This window comes from Oryzias latipes, chromosome 14, assembly GCF_053564925.1.
Source record: "Oryzias latipes strain Hd-rR chromosome 14, Olatipes_Hd-rR_3.1".
In the NCBI taxonomy this organism is placed as follows: Eukaryota; Metazoa; Chordata; class Actinopteri; order Beloniformes; family Adrianichthyidae; genus Oryzias; species Oryzias latipes.
In genome coordinates this window covers 22,197,012-22,218,067 of record NC_136250.1, presented here as the reverse complement: position 1 = coordinate 22,218,067, position 21,056 = coordinate 22,197,012, and the positions used below count along the sequence as shown (strand labels likewise).

The following is a 21,056-nucleotide window of genomic DNA, read 5'->3' as shown; positions in this document are numbered from 1 at the left end:
CAGCACATTTGGAGATTGAGTCAAGATTTGAGCCCTTTTTATGGATATTTTGGAGGTTCTCGGCTTCTTTCGTCTTGCGTACAAGAAAACCGAGAGACCGTTTCTGCCTCCAGGACGGATCAGTAGAGAAGAGCAAAGGCTGAGTCACTCCTGTGTGGGGGCTGTGGTGCTGCAGAGGGCCGCTGAATCATCTATTGATTCATCTAACATCTTATTGAACATTTCCTCCACTTGATGTCATTATCGCCACAGTGATCATCACTGCCATCACTGGCGTCGAGATAAGGAGGAGGCGGTCAGCAGGAGCAGATGAAAACAAGCTGAGTTTCAGTTAGAGGAGAAGAGCCACTATGATGAAACCCTGAGGAAAATTAACCTAAAGCATAAGACAAAACAGCTTAAACTATTTAATGTGGCCCACCAAACTAGAATAAATTATACTGATTATTAATGTTTGTTTCTAGTTCTGGTGTTTCCTCAGAGATGGTGCAGTACTAATACATTGATTGACCTTTGTTTAGGTGAAGAAAGGTTTTCTGCATTCATGTGTTGTTGGAAAATGTGTTCTTTTTCTGACATTCTTGTGTTTTCACAGCCGTTTTTCCGATCATTCCAACACAACTCGAGCGCAGCATTTCTTTTATGCTATGTCCACACCGGGCATGTGACGCGTGGTCTTTTGGACCACATGCACCCGTGGTCGCTTGAACGCACATTGCAGAGGGCGGTGTGAACGTACCTTTAGTTTCCATTTTTACCAGAGGGACATCAACCCATCGGTGCAATTGGAAATAAAATTTAAAAAAAAGATATAAACATTTAATTTTTATTTAAAATTAAGGCATTTTTTCATCCAGATTCTATGTTATTTCTTTCTCTTATGTGGTGGATTAACAAAACCCTCCTGGTCCGGTTCTTCTGTCAATTTTAGAACCCCTTGTGGCCCATGAGTCAACAAGTTTGCCCACTCCTGGATTAAATATACTTTTCACTAGAATTCATTAAACTTGGAAGTTTTATTTAATTGAATTATTTGTGAATGTTTGGTGTTTTTATAGTGCAAAAAAAGAAAAATCCCATTTCCAGTCTCCAGCGGTTAGTGCCTGCTTTTATTTCTTAAGGGGTGGATATCAAAGTCCTTTTTTTGTGCAATTAATATTCACAGTTATGTACATTCAATTAGTCAAGCCTCACATCAAGCACTTCTGCAAAAAAGAAAAACAATAAAAATAAAAAGTTACAAAACAACTCAAATTAAACAATATATTTCTCTCTTTAAAAAAACTTCCTAATATGAGTTAAATTATGATTGCTTCATTTTTAACCATAGGCACATCGTACATGTGTGAGGCGTCATGGAAGAAAAATGGAGGCGTCTTCTCTTCTTGCTGCAGCAGCCGTGTGTGAAAATGAAAACGGAGACAAAGTTTAAAGGATTCCTGTGCTCCAGCTCCTCCGAATAGTCTGATATGTGAGAAAACAGGACTCATGCAGGAGCTCCTTTAAAAGTGTGGTATGGGTCAAAACACGATGGGTCTCTTTGGTATAAAACTACCATGACTTCCTACTGTGAGCGTCTGGTTTTAGAAAAAAGCAGTCAAAACAGAAGAAAAAAAGAATCCTCTACCTCTCAATTTCCAATAAATGGCAATTAAACGTATGAACACAAAACCCTGGAAACCTCTGGAAGTGCACAGGTGCATCCAAACATGAAACAAATGTGGGATCACAGTGATGGGATGGAAAATGGCTCATCTGTTGTGTTCTGAAGAAGAAGGGAGGGATGTGGCTGGACTCCGTGTTGGCCCTTATGGCAGGCTGTCACGCCTTTTAACCAGTCTCCTATTCCCTTTGAATTCATAAACTTTTCTAACAAAAAATAAAAACGTTAAGTTTACTAAAAGACATTATTCAATGCAAAGAGAAGGAGAAACGTGAAGGAACCGGCTGTACTAACCGCTGAGAAGTGCAAACAGGAAACTCTGTAACCACTTCACTGAGTGTTTGAGCAAACCCAACACAGAGTTTAAAAATAAAGGGTCGTTTCTCAGCTAAAAGCTAAACAACAAAAAATGCAGTTTTTCCTTTGAATTTTGTTTCATTGTTTTGTTTTGGGGTCTGTTAACAGACAGATATACGATTAGATATTTGCATAAAACGGAAACCTCTAAAGAATCTGCATCTTTTCTTTTTTTTTTTGGCATAGAAATCCTACTTCTTTAAGCAATAACCTGACAGAGGGAAAAACTTTCACCTGAACCTGATGCTAATGTGAGGGTAAACAGATTTTACCCACTGGTTGCAAAGTGGTTCCCTTCACATTAGATGAATGTTTCGGGTTTGTGTGGTAATGGACTGATCCTGCTCCTCAGTGAAAGCCCTAAAAAGTACCTTCATGTCTTGGTGTTGCTTGGGAGGTAAAAACGGGAGAACACACAAGTGACAGGAAGAAATGAAGAATAGGGAGAAAGAATGGAAAGGGGAAGCGACGGAAGAACTGAGCTTGTAGGTCATTCCTTTTGCTCAGTGCTGGACTGTATTTTTAGGATGCTCCGCACGTCCACTGGGACATCGAAGTTGCCAAGGTGACCTGCTTTCACCACAATCAACTAAGTGATCCAGAGTATCTGCTGCTCGGGAGAGGAACACAGCAGAAAGAAAAGAAAAAAGTTCTCCTTGAAGGATGTAAATTTGCCACACCTCATCTCCTTTAGCACAGTGAAAGTAAACGTGAAATAAACCCCACAACTGCCTTGTTTATAGGGGAAAGCACATGCTGATATACTTGATTCACCTAAGGCAAAAAGGACAGTGAGGAAGAGTGGAAAGTGCTCTCAAAGTGCCCTCCCCCCCACACACACACACCACGGTGCTGCAGAGTCCAGGTGTAGAAAGATGGAGTCCTGTCAGAAGAAACACGCTTGGATGGTGAGCAAAGCTCTCCTCTGAGTCAGGATGTGTCCTCTCCTCCACAGTCTTGAAGGGTCGCTCAAGGAGATGCGTTGAGTAACTTTGTGGATTTATTGGGGTAATTGATAGCAAGACTGATGGCAGCAATGTTCTTCAAAGCCTGCACCAGGAGAAGAAGATGGCAGATTAAATGATAAGGGTCAACACAGGAGAAGAATAACTCTGACTATTTAGCTTTCTGGTCCCGCCTAAAGTATTGAATGTTTCAGGATAAAACGTCTTAGAAATGAGAGAAAATAAAAGACAAATTGGGCTTTGAAAAGTCAAAATGTTCAAAGGAACTACACGTGGAAAAATGCCAAACCTTAATACAGTTTCCTCCACAGTTTCTTGATGTCATTGACTGTATATGAGAACTGGACTGAGCGAGTGTGACCTCACCAATAGAAAACGATTTTACTTCCAGCTCCAACCAAATGAAGTCAATTTAGTCGCCACTTGTCACGATTTGCTGTCCCCATGTTGGACATGTTCAATTTACATCGAATGCTTGATGCAGCTTACGTTTTCTTTATACATGTCCTCAATCATCAGAAAAATGCCAAAAGAACATGTTAAAAACACCAAAAACACAATTTTCATCGCAGTGGATCTTTAAAAACAGCAGAATTAAGTTTATATTCTAATTTGGTTTTGCTGGTTTCCAGCAAGGCTGATCACTTGCTAAATGGATTCTGACTGATTGATTGGTGCAACTCCATCTTGAAACCCTCAAAACACTGCAGTCTGTAAATTTCTGATGTTGATTGAAGGGGCTATATCATGCAAAATTAATTTTTTGACATTTTAAGTGTATTATAATGTCTATTGCTCACAAGAAACAACCCAAAGCGGTATTTTGATCCGTTCATGTATCTCTGAGTATTTAAAAAAACATGACCTCTGACCACCAGCCCCTCCCAATTTATGAAAGCGACTGACGTCACAATGTAAAAACCCAAAGTGGGGAACCACGCCTTCCAGGAAGAGTCTGCACTGCTAGCACCGCCTCCAAGGTGACACACGCACATACTTTCTCTGTTGGTTGCTCTTTCATTTTAAATGCACAATCTGCACATCCGTCTTGGCAAAAGTTTGGATGTTTGTTGATGTTGTGGGTGAAACGCAGACACGCCGCGTAGGCCGTGTGTAGGCCGACTCTAGGATGACGTCCACAAGAAGCGAAAGGCGGTGCCTCAGAGATCGAGTCGTCTTACTTCCGGGTAAGAAAATGAGCTGCAAACATTTTTTTATTTCATTAAAAATGTGTTTTTTAGTCTGCCAATGATCATATTTGATCATATTTATGAATAAAGTTTACTCTAGAAAGGCTTCAGAAAAGTATGGTATAGGCCATTTAAAAAACTGCCTTTCTAAGAGCTTCAATATAATCTGGTTGTCAGGGAGAAACTAATCTGGAAATCTTTTAATTATTTTCTCCATTCAACATCCTGTTTGCTCAAATCCGTCCTCTCATTGTTAATATAACAGACTAATCTGACATGCCAAGGTAGCCATCGTTTCTTTTTTTTCAAGCTGACAGGTGTTAGGCGACAGCTGAGCAGAGCCTCCCACAATGATTTTTTTTTTTAAATCACCCAGCATCCTTTGCTCCTTAAAGCTCCGCCGCTGCATCACGGGACCCTCTGGTGCAGAGGACGCGGCGGCTCGCTCAGCCACAAATGCTAATGGACTGTAATTATCAAATACATTAGCCATGAGCACGGCCCACACACATTCAAAACAGGAGAGAGCGGTGCTGAGGGACCTGCTAGGTGCCAACAGCTCGGTGATTCACAGCAGAAAAAAATAAAAAAAGGACAAGACTACCGTAAGACCAACTGTTACACAACACGTCCGCTAAGGACAACTTGATGACTGTAACTAGCAAACGTAACCTGAAAGAGTTTAGCTTAAAGGAAATCATTCAAGTTCAAGAGGCGTACCATGGCGGTGCGATTCAGGAGCTGCTCATCTGTGGTCATGGCCATCAGGTACTCCTGGAGGAGCCCCTGAGTCTGAAAAACACATCAAATGTGGGTTAGTAATAGATATCTGCAATATAAGTTCAGGCAAGACATGTACCACTCCTGACCACAGCGGGATGCAGGGCAAGCCACCGATCATTTTTAAAACTGCACAGATTGGAGAGCATGCGTGCTAAATGTGCTGAGGCCTTCACAGTCCTGCAGACACAGTCCAGAGCCTTGTTTAACCAGTCTTCCTAACAGCAGTCCAGGTGTTTATGTCCCAAACATCCTCCAGTCATTTGTACATCTAGCAGAGTGTGACACACAGTTTTGATTTCCTAATATTCAGATGACTTCCTGCAGCTGACTTGGCCGTAAACTATGAGGATTGGAGAGAGAGAAAAAAAAGGCTAAAATCCAGACAACTTTTGATTCTGAAGCTTTTAGTCACAGAACTCAGTGCTGGGTTTTCAATCCACTTTTCCAGTGCGTGTAAAGAGAGATGTAATTTAAGGCAAAGCCTACAGCCTAACCAAAGGAAGAAGAAGAAGGAAAAAGTAAATATCTGACTACAGCATCACTTTGTTAAACCTACAGATCTGTCCTTACCTGCAGAGGATCACAATTATTATTTATCATTTTTTTTGACCTTTTAATAAACGTTTGTATTGATGATGAAACAGTAAACTGACTGCATTCAGTGAAAAACTTCAAACCCTTTCTCAGGTATTTATGCCTTTTTCTCATGTGACCTCCACACATCGTCCTGGTCAGGAAAAATGATCGCAGTCATGCATCGTGGTTCAAACCCCGGCTGGGACTTTTCTGTGTAGAGCATGTTCTCCTCGTCAAAGTGTGGGTTTACCCCGGCGTCCTCCCACAGTCCCACAACAAAGATTCATACATTGGTGGAAATAAGAATTTGACCCTATGTTGATTTTGGAGGTTGTCCATCTAAAAATAAATAAACAAAATAAAATATAGTAATAATAATAATACCTAAACAGTCAGTAATCCTAATGGCCGGTTCATTTGAACAGTGAGAGATAGAAAGACAAGAAATTAACTTTGGAGAATTTATATAAATGTTGATAAGTGTTTCAATTGAGCAAAATACTTAGTACTATGTGGCAAAACCCTTATTAGCAGCAAATAGGTCCGATGTTTCTTATAGTTAATGAGCAGGTTTCAGCACATTTCAGGTGGACGTTTTTGACCTCTCTTCTTTCCAAATAATTTCTAAACCATTCAGATTTGGTGGCTGTTGCTTAGCAACTCAGAGCTTCAGCTCTCTCCATCGGTTTTCTATAGGATTAATGGTCCAGAGACTGGTTGGACCACTCCATGACCTCACTTTGCTTCTTCTTCAGTCATTCCTTGGTTGACTAGGCTGAATGTTTTGGGTCATTATCCTGTTGGAAGACCCAACTTCAACCCATTTTAAGCCTCTTGGTTTAAGGAGGCGAGCTTCTTACTCAGGATTTGAAAGTGCATGGCTCCATCCATCCTCCCATCCACACGATAAAGTAACCTAGTTCAGAAAAATACACCACAGCATGATGTTTCCACCTCTGTGCTTGACAGAGGGGATGGTGTTTTTGGGATCACAGGCAGCATTTCTCTTCCTCCAAACTGGTTGAGCCGACGTCAAAGAGCTCCATGTTGGTCCACAGCTCCTTCTCCCAATCATTGAAGGTGTTCATTGGTAAACTTCAGGGGGTCTGCACATGTGCCTTTTTAAGCAGGACGACTTTGCGAGCACTGCAAGATGTTGAACTACTGCAGAGTAAAGAATTCCCAATGGTTTTCTTGGTGACTGTGGTTCCAGCTGCTCTGGGATCATCAACTAACTCCTGTTTTAGGACGATTTCTCACTGTTCTTCTCCTCTAAATCCACTGTGGTGATTTGGTCCACAGATGATTAGTTCATACAGGCACCTTCAGTTAAGATGTCAGGTCTGTGTGGATCAGAATTCTTAATGTTTACTAGGGGATCAAATAGCTATTTCCCTCAGTGAAATGCAAATTCATTTAAATAAATTCTTTAGTCATTTCTGGATTTTCTATCTGTCACTATTCATATGAACCTACCAGTAGGATGACAGACAGTTAATTTATTTTTAGGTGGGCAAACCTACTGGAGGGAATCAAATACTAATGTCATCCACCGTAGGTTGGTTGGTGATTCTAAATTGTCCCTAGGTGTGCATGTGATTAGTTCTGTGACCCTGCAACAGACTGGTGAGCTGTTCAGGGTGAACCCTGCCTTCGCCCAACAGTAGCTGGGTTGGTTCCAGCAGCTCCGTGACCCAAAAAGATATTCAGTGGAATTTGAAGATGGATGGACATGTCAACTTACAATTAAAAAATTTCTTTTAGCAACTCCTAAACTGTTAGTTTATCATTACAGTTTAGGAGTTTCCCAAAAGAGTTTAGTTTTAAGTTTAAAACAGTTAAGATGCCAGCAGGAATCTTCTATAATAACAGTATTCTGATGGATAAAGTTCTATAACCTTTATTTCTGTTGTATTATTGCAGACATTATTCATTTTATTGCACAATTTATAGAGTGGATTCTATAATAATATTAAACCACCACCTCATGGCAGATTAGCAAAACCTTATTTGTGGTTACATGGCACTACCTTTACCAGAGTATATGAGTGGACTATTGGTGTCTTGTTAACCAATCTTTTGAGTGAGCAACTCGAATTCCAGGACAACAAAAGAAATCGCATGTCTGTAGTAAGTAAAAGGAGGTTATCGTGGGTTCAAGCACACAATGTGGCAGACGGAATCATGAATGCACATTAGACCACAGTGTTCATGAAGGACGAGCACAAACTAAACTGCAGAATCCAGCTACTGCCCCCTGCTGTCTGCTGACACATGCTGCTAGGCATGAATCTGCAGACGCGCTAACATGTCAGCTGGTGTAGTTTCCCAGTCGGAGAAACCTTTCCGGGCCCATGTGATTGAGCTTCAGCTACAGGTAGGGAAACCCCTGGCTGATGGTGGGCTCATTTCAGGGCTGGTATTATTTCAGAGGAGGAGAAACAGAAGAAGAGCATGCATGCGTTTGGAAAAAAAAAAAAGGGATAAAGGTGTTTTCCATCTCAAACAGTTTTCAGGGAGTCTGAGTGGAACAATGCCGTCTGGCAGATGGATGGACTCCAGTAAGAAAAGAGCAGGTACTTAGGAAAAAATTGAAGAACAAAATGGTGGGGTTAACAATTGCGACTGACTGTGCAGCTGTCCCCACAGAGCTTGAATAGCACAGGTTTGAAGTGTGATAGTGTCCATGACTCACGCTGGCATGGCCCTCTGCGACGAAGAAGAGCTCGGTGAGGGCTCTGTGAACAGGCAGCAGCACAGTGATACTGGTGGGATCCTGGCTCAGGCTGTTCTCCATGGATATGAAGAGCTGCCACAGCGGGCGCAGCAGCGTCAGCTCACAGGGCCTGCAGCACACCAAGCACAAAAACTGTCACCGCCACCCATACACTATGAAGGACTTGCACCATTAAAGGAAAGCGCTGACTTTTGGATAACAATTGCTAAAACACCCCGCGTTTCCTGGCGCTCATCCAAGATCGCGGGGTGGGGCAGAAATCTAATCAAAGATGCCCAGACTTGATCTATTGTCAAATTGTTCCCAGTGGTCTTGATTATAATTATGCTGTTTTTAGCAAAAAAAAAAAACAGTTGTTTTCTGGGACAAAGTTTCTTCAGAGCAGCATTAGAATATTAGAAATTCTCTCCTGAGTTGTGGGCGGGACCTTTGGAGTGGAGCATGGAGCTTGTGACCTGTCCATCATATTTATTTTCTACGTATCAAATAAGCTCTTTTTCAAACTGCCATTTTTCATCTGCTCCTGATTCACAACAGTTTGAATAAAGAAATACTCACAAATGCATTTTCTTTTATCAGAAAAATGCCACAAGAACATGTTAAACACACCAAAACCACAATTTTCATTGGAGTAGCTCTTTAAGATATGATTTAAACCTCATTTGGGACTCAATTTCAAAACTGGTACCACTATTCAATGAAATTGATTAAAAAAATCTTATGGAATAGTTATTTGTAACAGCTTCTGGTGAATTTGCACCAAACCTTTACTAAATAATCAATCCAAAATCCACCTTCTTTCCAAAAAGTTAGTCTGGAAAAAACAAGGCAATCTCAATTTATTTAAAACCTGATCACCGAGTCCATGTTATACTTTTGTGATGGGAATGTTCACATTTGTTTAGCACTAAAACGTCATCACAAACCATCTCTCATGTGAGCATTTCAATTCTCCTTTGAAAAGAAAGATAACCACCAAGAAAAACTTAAGACTGAAAAACAGGAACTCTGAAGCCTCTAAAAAATCCCTTAGTCCTTTCATGACTAAACACATCTTAAATATATAAAAAACTAAAAATATCTAAATGCTCAGATGTCAGTTTTTGAACAATCATTGATTCACAGTTTGAGCATTGTTTGCATTCATGCAAATTCCTGAACACTATTTTTCCTAATATCTCAGATTACCAGGAGGACGTTCATGAAGGGCTGCATGCAAAACCTGTGTGCAGGTATATCCAGCTCCACCGGAGAGGACGGACTGTTGAGGGAGGAAAACGCGCATATGGCCGAAACTCTTTCTGTAACTACACTCTGGAAAAACGTGGCTTTGAGTTCTGAGGTAAACAGGCTTCAATTCAGTTAAAAATGTATTTACTTTGGTGAGAATAAAGCCTGTCATATAAAAAAAAAAAAAAGAGTCCAGACTCACTTTTGACATTGACACTGCAGCAGGCGGAGCAACAAATGAATGGCTTTAAGGCGCTGGTTTCCGGTCTGTCGACAGGCCACGCCCACTTGCCACTCCCAGATGTCAGCCAGTGGCAGCTGACTGAGCACTTGATCGTCAGCTAACATCTGCTTCAGGATCTCAAATCCTGATCGGAAACATGCGGAAGAGGAACTTCATTAAAGTGATTCTGGTTGGAGCAAATGGAAATCGGTTTTTCTGCCATTCCAAAGTACCTGTTTGGAAACGGCCCCTGTGGCCCCCGGTTACAGTGAACTTGTAGCCCCACTCTGTGTTGCTCATGTCTGACATGAACTTGTAAAACAGGGTATCACCTGAGGGAAACAAGAAGCCATGAATTTACAACCTCATGTGCTTTGACCCTTTTACACCACAGCTTTAGCTACGGTGTCGACAGTCTTTCGACTACCGTAACTCTTCAACCGTTTGCACAACTGGATTCTGAAGTGGAGAAAAGTAGCCTTTGTCTGAGATGCCACACTTTACATTAGTGAAGTGCTTACGTGATCAACGCAAATCAGGCGTCTCTGTGTCTTTTTGCCACTATGGTTATTAATAGGTATTAGGTATTAATAGGTTATTAATATGTTGCATATCAGTGCAATGCCATTTTCTCTCCAAGTCAGACACAGCTGATTACGTTGATCGTGTAAATGGTTGAGCGTGTTATTTAGGTATCGCCGGTGATATCTCTGCTGTTAAAGGGTTAAAATGGTTTTGCTTATTGTCCATACATATGTAGCATTTAGGGTCCTCTGGCAAGCAATGAAATATAATACCGTCTTTTCCGGACTATAAGTCGCCCTTTTTTTCATAGTTTGGCAAGGGGTGCGACTTATACTCCGCAGCGACTTATATTAGAAATAAATTGAAATAAATACATTGTTAACCCGCCTGTTATGTTCATTTGTGAGGAACAGAGATGATGTTCCTGGGTCAATTTGATGTATGAGGTATGTTAAGTGTTAAGAGTATGTTAAGTGACTCAGAGAATCAGCAAACTTTTTTTTACAGTAAGATCTTGAAGGCTAACAACATAATATTCTATTTTCCAATGATTTCATAGATTCAGAAATGCAATAAAAATGACAACTGTTTCTACAAATACAGGATGAAAACAGAGTATTAGTTGGCCAATGATGCTTCATGAAAAGAATAAATAAATAAGTTTGAGAAAAAATTACTGTGAAATTATGAGATAAACAGTCTGCTATGATTGTGTCATATAAGGTTGTGAAAGTTAAAATGCGACTTATAGTCCAGTGCGACTTATCTGTGTTTTTTTCTACTTTATAATGCATTTTTGGGCTGGTGCGACTTATACTCCGGTGCGACTTATAGTCTGGAATATACGGGTATATATATTCAAGGCTAAATTTCAGACTCTTTTGAGTCTTTGATTGTGCCATCATAGAACAAAATCCTTAAATTTAAAAAAATGCAAAAGTTTTTAGAACTGATGATATTTTATAGCGTAAACAACAAAAACAGTAGACTTTTTCTACTCATCCCACCAGACCTAAAACCCATATCTGGCAGTGTAGATAATGATCTGACAGAGTTAACCAATGGTATTTGCATTTCTGATTTACCTTGAGCTCTCTTCTTCCACTCCCCTGTCTTTCCTCAGCTAGCAAGGCATACTTCTTCTCTGGATCAACATTTAATTTTCCTCTTTTTTTTTATCTATCCTCTCTATTTCTACTCCTTTGTGCCGACATTGACAGTTTCTCTCAACACAAAAATGTCAACACATTTAATGCAAGCTACTCATGTATATAAACTCCTCCTAAAATGCCATTCTCTTCCTGTACCATGAAAAAAAAGAGGATATTATAACGAAATTGAGCATTTATTGTTCGATTTGTCAACTCTGTCCGGCACTACTAAAGCTGATGGAGTTGACAAAATTGCACGTTTTCCTCGTTGCAGAAAAAAATACTCCAGCTGGCTAGCTAGTTTTTTGGCTATTGCTATTTGTCTCCATAATCTCCAAAACACACTTGAATTGTTTCCACTATGGCTTTTAAAAAGCATTAAAACAGAGAGAAGCTGTGGCGGTCCGGGTGTGACTGAATGAAAATTGGCCATTTTTATCTGAAAGATCAAAAGATGTCAAACCTATCAGACCATGTGTGGCTCTGCTGCATTCAGCACAGCTAGGAGAATGAAAGCAGCCTCTCCAGGATACAGCTGATCAAGTTTTTGCATAATTAAACTCATATTTATCTGACAGAGTTGACTAAAGCAAAAGGCACACAATAAAAAGGATGATTTCTGAGAAAAATAATTTTAGAAGTTCATTTTTTATATATCTTTTTATACATTTAACCCTTAGCTTTGCATTGATGTACATTTTTTCACAATTATAGATGTTTTTAATGTTTTTCAATGCTGCTGACTATTGTGACCTCTATCCAAGGACAAGAGAAATAACACTGGGCCTTTTACAATTGATCATTCATCTAGGCAAAAATACCCCCAACAAGTCATTATCTGTGCTAAAACGCAACACCAGTATTCACAACTCACTTAGATCTCACTTATTTATTAGTATGTGAATCATGTTTAATCTATCTATTTTTCATTGGAAGAAGACTATGAAGAATCAGTGAGATCCGTACCTGGTATCTCAAAGTCAGACCATTTCTGTGGAGTTCCACTGAAGTTGTGGACATCCTGGAGAAAGTCGCTGCTGCTGGACATGATGAGCTCATCGCAGCCTTCCTCTGTGTTGCAGCGAGAGTCAAACTTCACGGACAGGTAGATGGCTCCAGGGATGTGCACTTTATCCTGAAGATGGTGAATGGGATACAAGTCTGTCATAAAATGACTAAGAAAATAAAAAGTGCAGCATAATTGAAGCCTCACAGTATCTTTTCAGATCCCATCCCTTGATTATGAACCCATAAAAAACTAAATAGACATGAACTGACCTCAAAGTTGGTGTTGTTGTCGTACGGGTGTTTGGACTCTCGGATCTGCACGGCCATACCTGGCTCCTCCATGAACTGACAAGCAGTGAGAGACAGGCTGGACAGCATGGTCTGGCTGCAGCCCTTTAGCACCCTCTGGAGAATCTAGTCATTAGAGAAACATTGTCAGTAGGAATAACTCGTATGAAGTTCTGAGAGCACATTTGCATTCATCTGTTTCATTTTTTCCATGCAAAGTTTCTTCACTCCTCCTCACTTTCTCCCAGAGTGGTCTCTCCTCCAGCTGCATCAGCATGTCCAGGATGTAGGCCATGTGTGAGGCTCCGTTCAGCTCCAGGGCCTCCTCACTCAACAGCGCTTCTGCGGGCCAGTCTGCCAGCAGAGATGCCAGCACGTGGCGAGCGTACAGGGTGGCGATGGCCTGGTTGACCTTCACCAAGTATTGACGCACCGAACGATTGCTGCGCATGTCAAGTTCTTTGTGCAGCAGAGCTGAGCTTTTGGAGCGCCTCTGTTTAGCGTAGCTGAGCTGCAAGTCGCTCTCTGAACTGGTGATCAGCTTCTGGGCCACGACATTGATTTCCTCTGTGGCTTTTTCACAGTGACTTGGTTTGGACTGTTGGAGGAGACAGAAAAACACTGAGATTGATGTAACACATCATGCTGTAGCTGCTACTGTGAATACATGTGCATTGAAAATACATCTATGGTGAAGACCCACTCTGATGAAAATGGTGTTTTTTGTGTTTTTAATGTGTTGTTCTGATGATGGGAGAATATATTTGAAGAAAATTAAGCTTAAAACTGCATTTCTGAACATTTCTTTACTAAAGTTGTTGTGAATCAGGGGCAAAAAAATGCAGTTAACAGAGATTTTGTATTTGAGAAGGGGGGCAGGGTTGCTCCACACCAACAGTCCCTCCACAAATTTCTAATGAACGCCTAACGCTTTGCAAAAACTATGTTATAGAAAAATAAACTTTTTTAAAAAGAATTTTGGCTAGAAATGGTATTAGTTATAATTTAAAAACCACTGAGAACACTTTTACAATGGATCAAAAGATGCTCAGAGTGTGCCTTTACGGGGCCGCTTTAGTGCAGTTTTCTAAATAAAAGACTTTACCATGTAAGAAACTACAATCATGTCAGTGTCCACAGCCTTGGTGCTCCTGTCCTCAGAGCGGTGCCGTCTAGAGGGCTGCCACTTCTGTGCCAGTGTGCGAATAATCTCATCTGTTTTAATCTCCTCTCCATCAAACCTGAGAAAGATGGAAAAAAAACAAGCAAAACACATTAAGAAAGTCATTTTAAAGTAAGTAAAGCTGTCTCCGTTTTTTTGCTGACCTCTTCTGCACTTCGAGGAAGAAAGAGTCCGTCCTCTTCATCTGCAGCTCGTACATGGCTCGCAGAATTGGCAGGGGAGCATTTAAGGCATCATGGGTGATCTGGACAGACAAAGTAAAGTAAAGCACTGTATTCCACTATAGTTTATGTCCTTTGTTATGAAAAGAGTTTCTGATCACCTGGAAGCAAATCTTAGTCTCCTCATCAAGACCTTCCAAAGGGTCGGGTCTGCTGACATCTGTTTCATCAGCGCAGGAGCTGGAGTGATCAGAGTCATGCTCCTTGTCCTGTTCCCTCTGGTCCCGCTCAGGGTCTTGAGACATGGAATGGATCTCCCTCTTGGAGGAGTAGAGCATGATGGAGAGAATCTCCAGGTCTCGCAGCAACCACAGCTTGCTGAAACCCGTCCCTTTGCTACACTTCCTCACTAGTAGTTGGGTCAGGCCTGACTCCTGGATGGCTTCTTGTGCCTTCTCCACTCCATGCTTCTAGACACGAGAAGCAAAGGTAAAAACCAAAAAAATTAAACCTCCACTGGAGAAACCCCACTTGATTTAGGTATTTGTGACATTATTAGAGCATTAACCTTTAATGTGTTGTAGAGGCCTTTGAGAGCCAAAGACAGGACCCAGGATGCCTCCACAGCATCAGTGGAGCCATTGTCTGGGTTTGTCTGCAGCAACTGGCTGATTATGGAGGTGAAATTACTTAGGTAGCGACTCAGAAGTGTCTTTTGGCAGCTCTGGTTCTCAGACTGTACTGAAAGATCAGCTGTGGTAGAATCCTGAGACTGGATAAGCTGGTAATCCTTCACTATAAAAGAGAAGAAAAAGGCAGGATACACCACTATGATGCTTCAGAAAACTACAAGAGAGTAAGTCTGCAGCTGCAAAAGCACTTCATTAAATTATTTTTACAAAAAAAAACAATTCCCGAATGCACTGAACAGGTTTTTTAATTGTCTGGGCCTGTTAGAGGGCCGTACAGAGGAGCGGCTGCATCTTAAAGAAAAGGCAGGTCTGTCTTGTAGGGACATTATGAAAATGGAACATACCATTGTTGTGCGTGTGGCAAGTGTTTTGTGAAGCATTTGTAAGGATGATGTAAGTTACGTGCACTTTCGACGTACAGGTGATGCTGTTGTACAGTTCCCGGAAGCTACACTCTAGTCATTTGTAAGGTGCGGACTGGATCCTTACTGACCAGGCTCAAACGCTGCACGCACAGGGCATAAGTAAGTGCTCGTCGGACCCCCGTCACAAACTATGCTATAATTGTCCAAATTCCTCATCTCTAACAGCCAGGCTGCACACAAGGGGCACACACTTGTTACGTGAGCAGAACTAACATGCCTGTAGAAAAAACGTGCATGGATATTTTTGCTCAATAGGTTCACTCACTGGTCAACGACCCTGATATTTTCTGTGGGCTACCTCAATGCCTGGTACAGGTTTGCCCGTTTTTTTGCCCGTACCCATCCGTAAGAGCAGTTGTGACTAAGGAATAAGCGGAACTTGTTCCAACATGTTAAAAAGTCATCTAGGCTTCAAGAGGCCCAATCAGAAGAAAAAAAAAAACAAGCTTATGACGCGTCTCCAGCCTTAGTTATCAGTGCACAGAAAAAAGCGCTGTTTTGCTTCCACTTGATCTTAAACCACTAACCTGTTTTCCTCTTGCGTGTTTTAACATCCACCACTGCAGCATGATTCTTCTCCGTGAAGTGTTTCAGCAAGATCATGTTGTGCCGCTCGTTGGCATTGTCGATAAACACTGTCTGGGTTCCCACACATAACACCTGGCAGCAATCGCATGTTTCAGTGAAGCAGCCCACTCTGACGTTGGGGGGTTGAAAAACGCAGGAGCTAAGAGCTGCTTACCTCCGGGAAGCCCACCAGCACCAGCAGGGTGAAGAGGTTGGTGTGTTTCAGGGTTTGTGGCAGTTGCTGTATGCAGTGATCAGTGAAAGCAGCAATGACTGCACTCCACTCAGGGCAGGCATTCAGGCTGTGTAAGATGTCTGCCACCGTGCACGCCCAGTCCAGACCAATACGACTGAAAACAGACAAAACATATACTGTGGGGATCACAAGTGTGGGCACCCCAACTATAAAGGTGTATTAAGGAAGCCAAGGATAGATGGAAAAATTACCAAAAGACATCAGTGTTTAGACATTCTTGTATTATTTTAAAAGATAAAGCTTTCTTCTATCATTTTCCCTTGGAAAATAACAGAAAACAGAATAATTGTGTGTGCAAAGGTTTGGGCACCCTGCACACTTAGTACTTTGGAGTGGCCACTTTTGCAAGTATCACAGCTTGTAAACACTTTTTGTAGTCAGCCAAGAGTCTCAATTCTTGTTTGAGGTATCTTCATCCATTTTTTCAAGGATTTCAAGTGATTAGGAAGGCCATGGCAAAACCTTCAAGCTGCTTCTGCCTCTTAATGTAAGGCGGGCTGGATTTGGAGGTGTGTTTAGGACCATTAATCATTTATAAAAGCCATTTTCTCTTCAACTTCAGCTTTTTCACAAATGGTACCAAGTTAGTGTGGCTGCAACACAACCCCAAACCATGACTGATCCTCCCCATGTCGAACATTTGGACAGAGGTTCTTTCGATTAAACTCTGTGCCTTTTCTTCTCCAAACGTACCTTTGCTTATTCCAACCAAAAAGTTCCACTTGAACCTCATCCCTCCACAGAACTTGTTTCTAAAATGCATCTGGCTTGTTTATATGTTTATTTGGCAACTTCAAATGTTGACTTTTGTGGTGAAGACCTAGACGAGGCTTTCTTCTGATGACTCTATCATGAAAACTGTATTGACCTGCTGTAAAGAGAACAGTGTAGCACAACTCCAGTCTCCCATGTCTTTCTGGAGGGATGAAGCAGTCAGAGGATATTGGCATCTGAAAACGCTTTGCTATCTTCTTCCTTCTCCTGTTTTGTGAGCATAAACTATTTTCAGTTTCAGACAACTGCTTAGAAGAACCTATGGGGCTTATTATTGGAGCAAGTCAGATGACTCCGTTTTTTTAAGATTTGAGATTGAAATCTGATTGTGAACCATGGTCTCAGCTCTCCAAAATGGTCAGTAGAAGGTATTAACTCTAGGTGCCCAAACGTTTGCACACACCATTAACTTACGTGAAAAAAAAACACGTTTTTTTATATCTTACAAGAATGACTCATCTGTAACCTGATGCCTTTTGGAGTTTTGTCATACAACTTTTTACCTGGGGTGCCCAGCATACAAAGAAGGGAGTTATAGAGTCTGCCCGCATTCTTTCATTACCTGTCTAAACAAACTGCCCCAAGGCCGAACAGCAGCTGGGCGGTCTTCCAGCCCTGAGTTCCTGAACAAGCTGCCTCTGCCTGAGTCAGCAGATCGTACTTGTCGGCGAGGGCCTCTGTGACGGCTGCGTCGGCCTCCAGTGGAGAGATCCGCAGCAGCAGCTGACCCAGGAGCCCAAGGGTCAGGTGGTAGGTTTCATTGAGAGATCCGGCGTTGAAAATGACTGCCTTGAAAAGCTGTGGCAGGATGGAGCTGCAGCTGGGCAGAGACAGGACGCTGTCCTGAGGACACAACACATTTCTTTTAACATTTCATTCAAATGTGTTGATAAGGAGAAGTTTCACTGCTGGTAGCCTTTACATACCTGTTTGACTGGGGGAAGCATTGCAGCAAGCAGCCCCAGGATCCTCTCTCTGGAGCATTCAGAGAACACATGTTCCTGAAGGGGAACCTGAGGCAGCCTCTCATTCGTCTCCCTGGCACCATCAGGTGCTGGAGATTTCACTTCTCTTTGCACCGACTCTGAAGCTAAGCAGAGGGGAAAAAAGACAACTTACAGACATTCAGACAGTTGCGAATGTCACAGCCCCTTACAGAAGGAGCTCTGACTTTTACTCAGGCTGCTGGAGGTCATCTGAGGTCTTACCTCGGACCACAGGAGAAAGAGGATCTTCACTGGACAGAGACGGAGTCTGGCTGAGGCTTGGTGACTCCAGGGTGTCTTGTTTAACCAGTTTCTTTTTATCCTGCCCTTCAGAGGTTGGAAGCAATAACCCCTCCCGGTGTGCAGACGGAGGGGAGCTCAGCTCCTTTTCCTTTTTCTCTTTGCAGGATGGTTTATTCTAAAGAGGGAAAGTTAAAATGCTTCAAATTACAGTCTGCTTTACAGTACTTCTTAAATTTTTTTACATGAAACATTTCTGTATCTTTTAGAATTCCTGACTGCAAGGACCAGATTGTTTTAGCAATTCTTTTTTCTTTGCGCTTTTGAGCCAAGATTTTACCCCCATCTAGTACCCAATAAATGATGACATCACAGCAGGAGAACCCTTTAAAAAATGAATGGGCCCCAAATCTCTTTTGGTGCTCAAAAATATCCTCATCCACAAATAAAACTAAAACACATATGTCCGGGATATCCAAAGGAGTTTTTTAGTTATTATGGGATGGCCACAAAACCGACAGGTTGGCAGCCATTTTGCCGCAAAGTGTGAATTTTGGCAATTTTAACATTTTTCCACAATATGGAATGAAAACTTGTTCAAGCAATTTTCACAAAATTATTCAAACACACACCGCCAGCTGGAATATACAACCACAAAGTTTTGTTGACCTGTAACCTTGGGGAGAGGCCGCCATCTCGAATAAAAAAAATAAAAAAAATCACCTCAAACTCTTTTAAAGATTTTGATATACAGCCTCCTAATTCCTTAAGCACCATTGAGAAGCTATTTGGAATTTGGAATACTGTTGAATTAGAAGATACAGATTTTGAACAACATTAGCATTGCAAGCTTGCAAACGTGGCGTTTCCCTGTCGCTCATATGTTGTTTTTTTACAGGAATATTGTGAAAATTGAATACATGAATCCCTGACTCAAGCTGGAAAAAAAAACGATTTGACATTTGATAGGAACATATTAGGAATGTGGGCGTGGTTAATAAAAAACCTCAGTTGCTGAGGAAATCCAGAAGTTTACTTTAGCTGATTCTTCTAAAAATTACATAGATCTGTTCGTCACCCCAAGGCGACTAAAATAAAAAATGGTTGCTATGGAGATAAAACCACAAGAAAAGTTTTCCTTTTTCATTAACTCATGACGTATAGCTTGGACCAGGTTTGCAAAGGAAAAGGGGAAAGTGAAGCCCTGAAGCAGGCGCTCAGCCAGTGAAGACCGGTAAGAAGGGTCAATGGGAGGAGCGGTGGGGGCTGGTTGTGCCTGCAGGCCATACAACTTCACTAGCTGCTTTAATTTTATCTCAATCTTTTTACCAAAAGATGTGAGCATAAAACTCTGTTAATAGCATCACCACACTACCCTTTAGTTTTGTATTAATTGGTGTAAAGCCACGCAGAGAGCTTGGAGTAAAGCCGCTGCTCCTTCACATCCAGAGTAGCCAGTTGAAATGGCTCGAGCATGTAGTCCGGATAACTCCAGGCATGTCCCAGTGGGCGGAGCCCCAAGGGAAAACCCTGGACACAATGGAGAAACTACATCTCTCAGCTGGCCTGGGAACATCTCGGGGTCCCCCCATAGGAGATGGAGGAAGTGGCAGGGGGGAGGGAAGTCTGGGCGCCCACGACCCGGTGTTGGATGAGCGGAAGAAGAGGGACGGATGGTGTTAAATAATTTTGCCTTTAGGGTTTAAGCAGACCAGCATGTGAAGATCTGCTGTAAAGACATTTCCACCATTTTTGGAGATGCAGGGAATCCGATTCAAACATCAGGGTGACTCTGCTTCACAGTTGTTTCCTCAAAACTACAGAATAACTAGATTTTAACAAACTTGTTCATGCATTTTAATAGACATTTTGGTGTCCAAACTTTTGACTGTTCATAAAAATCTCTTTTATTCTTTGTAAACGTATTTTTGTTATGAGTTTAGACCACTTTTGTCAAAAATATTCTGTTTTGATTAAACCAATCCTTTGGATATTTTTCAGTTTTAACGAATTTCTGCACTCCTCTGTTTTTCAGTACTGACTGACTTTTAAATTTAGTGCTGTAGAATTCCACTTTGATATATGAATTGGGTTTTGGCTGTAATTTATCACTTCATGTCAGATGTGTTCATCACCTTGTCTCTGGGAGATGATGGAGAGCAGATGGCTGCAGTGCTGCCAGGCAGGGAGGAGGTGTCCGTGGCCGTACTGAGCTCCTGAGAGGACTCGGGAGAGACTGGACAGAGCTCACTGTCAGAGGCTGATTCATTGGAGGACAGCAGAGCAAGCAAGGCAGAGGAACGGAGGCCTGGGAAAGAAAGCAGTATAAACCAGAAGTTTTACTTTTTTATTTTGACAATATTCATAACTCTAGAAATACTGAGATTTGGCCAAATCTTTTAAAAAACAAAAAGTAGAAGCTTATCTTTTATGCCTGCTTGCAAAAGACAAGTTGCATAAAAGACGTTTTTATTCTGTATAGAATTTAGACTTGCCTTTGCCAGTCTGCCCCTTTAACAAGCAGTCAGTGATGAGCTGCGAGCAGCGCGTCTGCAGAGAAGAGGCCTGCTCCAAAGTCTTGTTGTCCAAAGTCTCTCCTTCAATCTGCCTCTCACTGGTAAGTTCTGATGTAAACAGGGCCAGAGCGGCAAACAGAAGCCACGAGTAGTTGTGGATATAAGGCTGGATCAGGCGGTGGCGGTCGCTGATTCGTATCGTCACCATGGGGTAAACGGTGATCCGGTGCGTCGGCAGATGACTGAGAATAATAAAGGATTTCATAAGGCGTTTCGGAAAAGCATCAAGTAATGTGTACTTTTGCAGAATGTCTCACCTGTCCGGATATTTCTTGGCATTGTAACATCCGAAACACAAGTCAAAGTCCTCACACACGTTACAGTTGATCCTGCTGCCCACGATGAGCCCCTGGCAGTGGTCACAGGCATATTCCATGTTCACCATTTCATGATCATCTTCGTGGCCCTCAGGCTTGACACCACCTGCACACGCACATTCATTTCACTTGGTCCATTCAAATGCAGAAACGAAACCATGTTGCTAGATGTGGTGCGTGAAC

The 21,056-nt window shown here is 41.8% G+C and overlaps 1 protein-coding gene across 2 annotated transcripts in view; it reads right to left on the bottom strand.

Annotated features, from left to right (window-relative positions):
- Window positions 1–1,079: 1,079 nt before the first annotated feature.
- Window positions 1,080–21,056, bottom strand: part of zzef1 (zinc finger, ZZ-type with EF hand domain 1) — a 36,796-nt gene continuing 16,819 nt past the window's right edge. Inside the window, exons 35-54 of one of the 2 annotated variants that reach the window (XM_023962278.2) lie at window positions 20,814–20,979; window positions 20,476–20,738; window positions 20,116–20,288; window positions 17,963–18,158; window positions 17,681–17,844; window positions 17,317–17,597; window positions 15,900–16,074; window positions 15,685–15,817; window positions 14,609–14,835; window positions 14,202–14,510; window positions 14,023–14,123; window positions 13,802–13,937; window positions 12,935–13,294; window positions 12,679–12,822; window positions 12,367–12,535; window positions 9,958–10,056; window positions 9,704–9,869; window positions 8,230–8,380; window positions 4,896–4,967; window positions 1,080–3,070 (exon numbers count right to left, since the gene is read on the bottom strand). In XM_023962278.2, the coding sequence (XP_023818046.1) occupies window positions 2,990–3,070; window positions 4,896–4,967; window positions 8,230–8,380; window positions 9,704–9,869; window positions 9,958–10,056; window positions 12,367–12,535; window positions 12,679–12,822; window positions 12,935–13,294; window positions 13,802–13,937; window positions 14,023–14,123; window positions 14,202–14,510; window positions 14,609–14,835; window positions 15,685–15,817; window positions 15,900–16,074; window positions 17,317–17,597; window positions 17,681–17,844; window positions 17,963–18,158; window positions 20,116–20,288; window positions 20,476–20,738; window positions 20,814–20,979 (3,566 nt within the window). In that variant the 3' untranslated portion in view covers window positions 1,080–2,989. The remainder of the gene's footprint in view (window positions 3,071–4,895; window positions 4,968–8,229; window positions 8,381–9,703; window positions 9,870–9,957; window positions 10,057–12,366; window positions 12,536–12,678; window positions 12,823–12,934; window positions 13,295–13,801; window positions 13,938–14,022; window positions 14,124–14,201; window positions 14,511–14,608; window positions 14,836–15,684; window positions 15,818–15,899; window positions 16,075–17,316; window positions 17,598–17,680; window positions 17,845–17,962; window positions 18,159–20,115; window positions 20,289–20,475; window positions 20,739–20,813; window positions 20,980–21,056) is intronic. The other variant, XM_023962279.2, reaches the window with a different exon arrangement.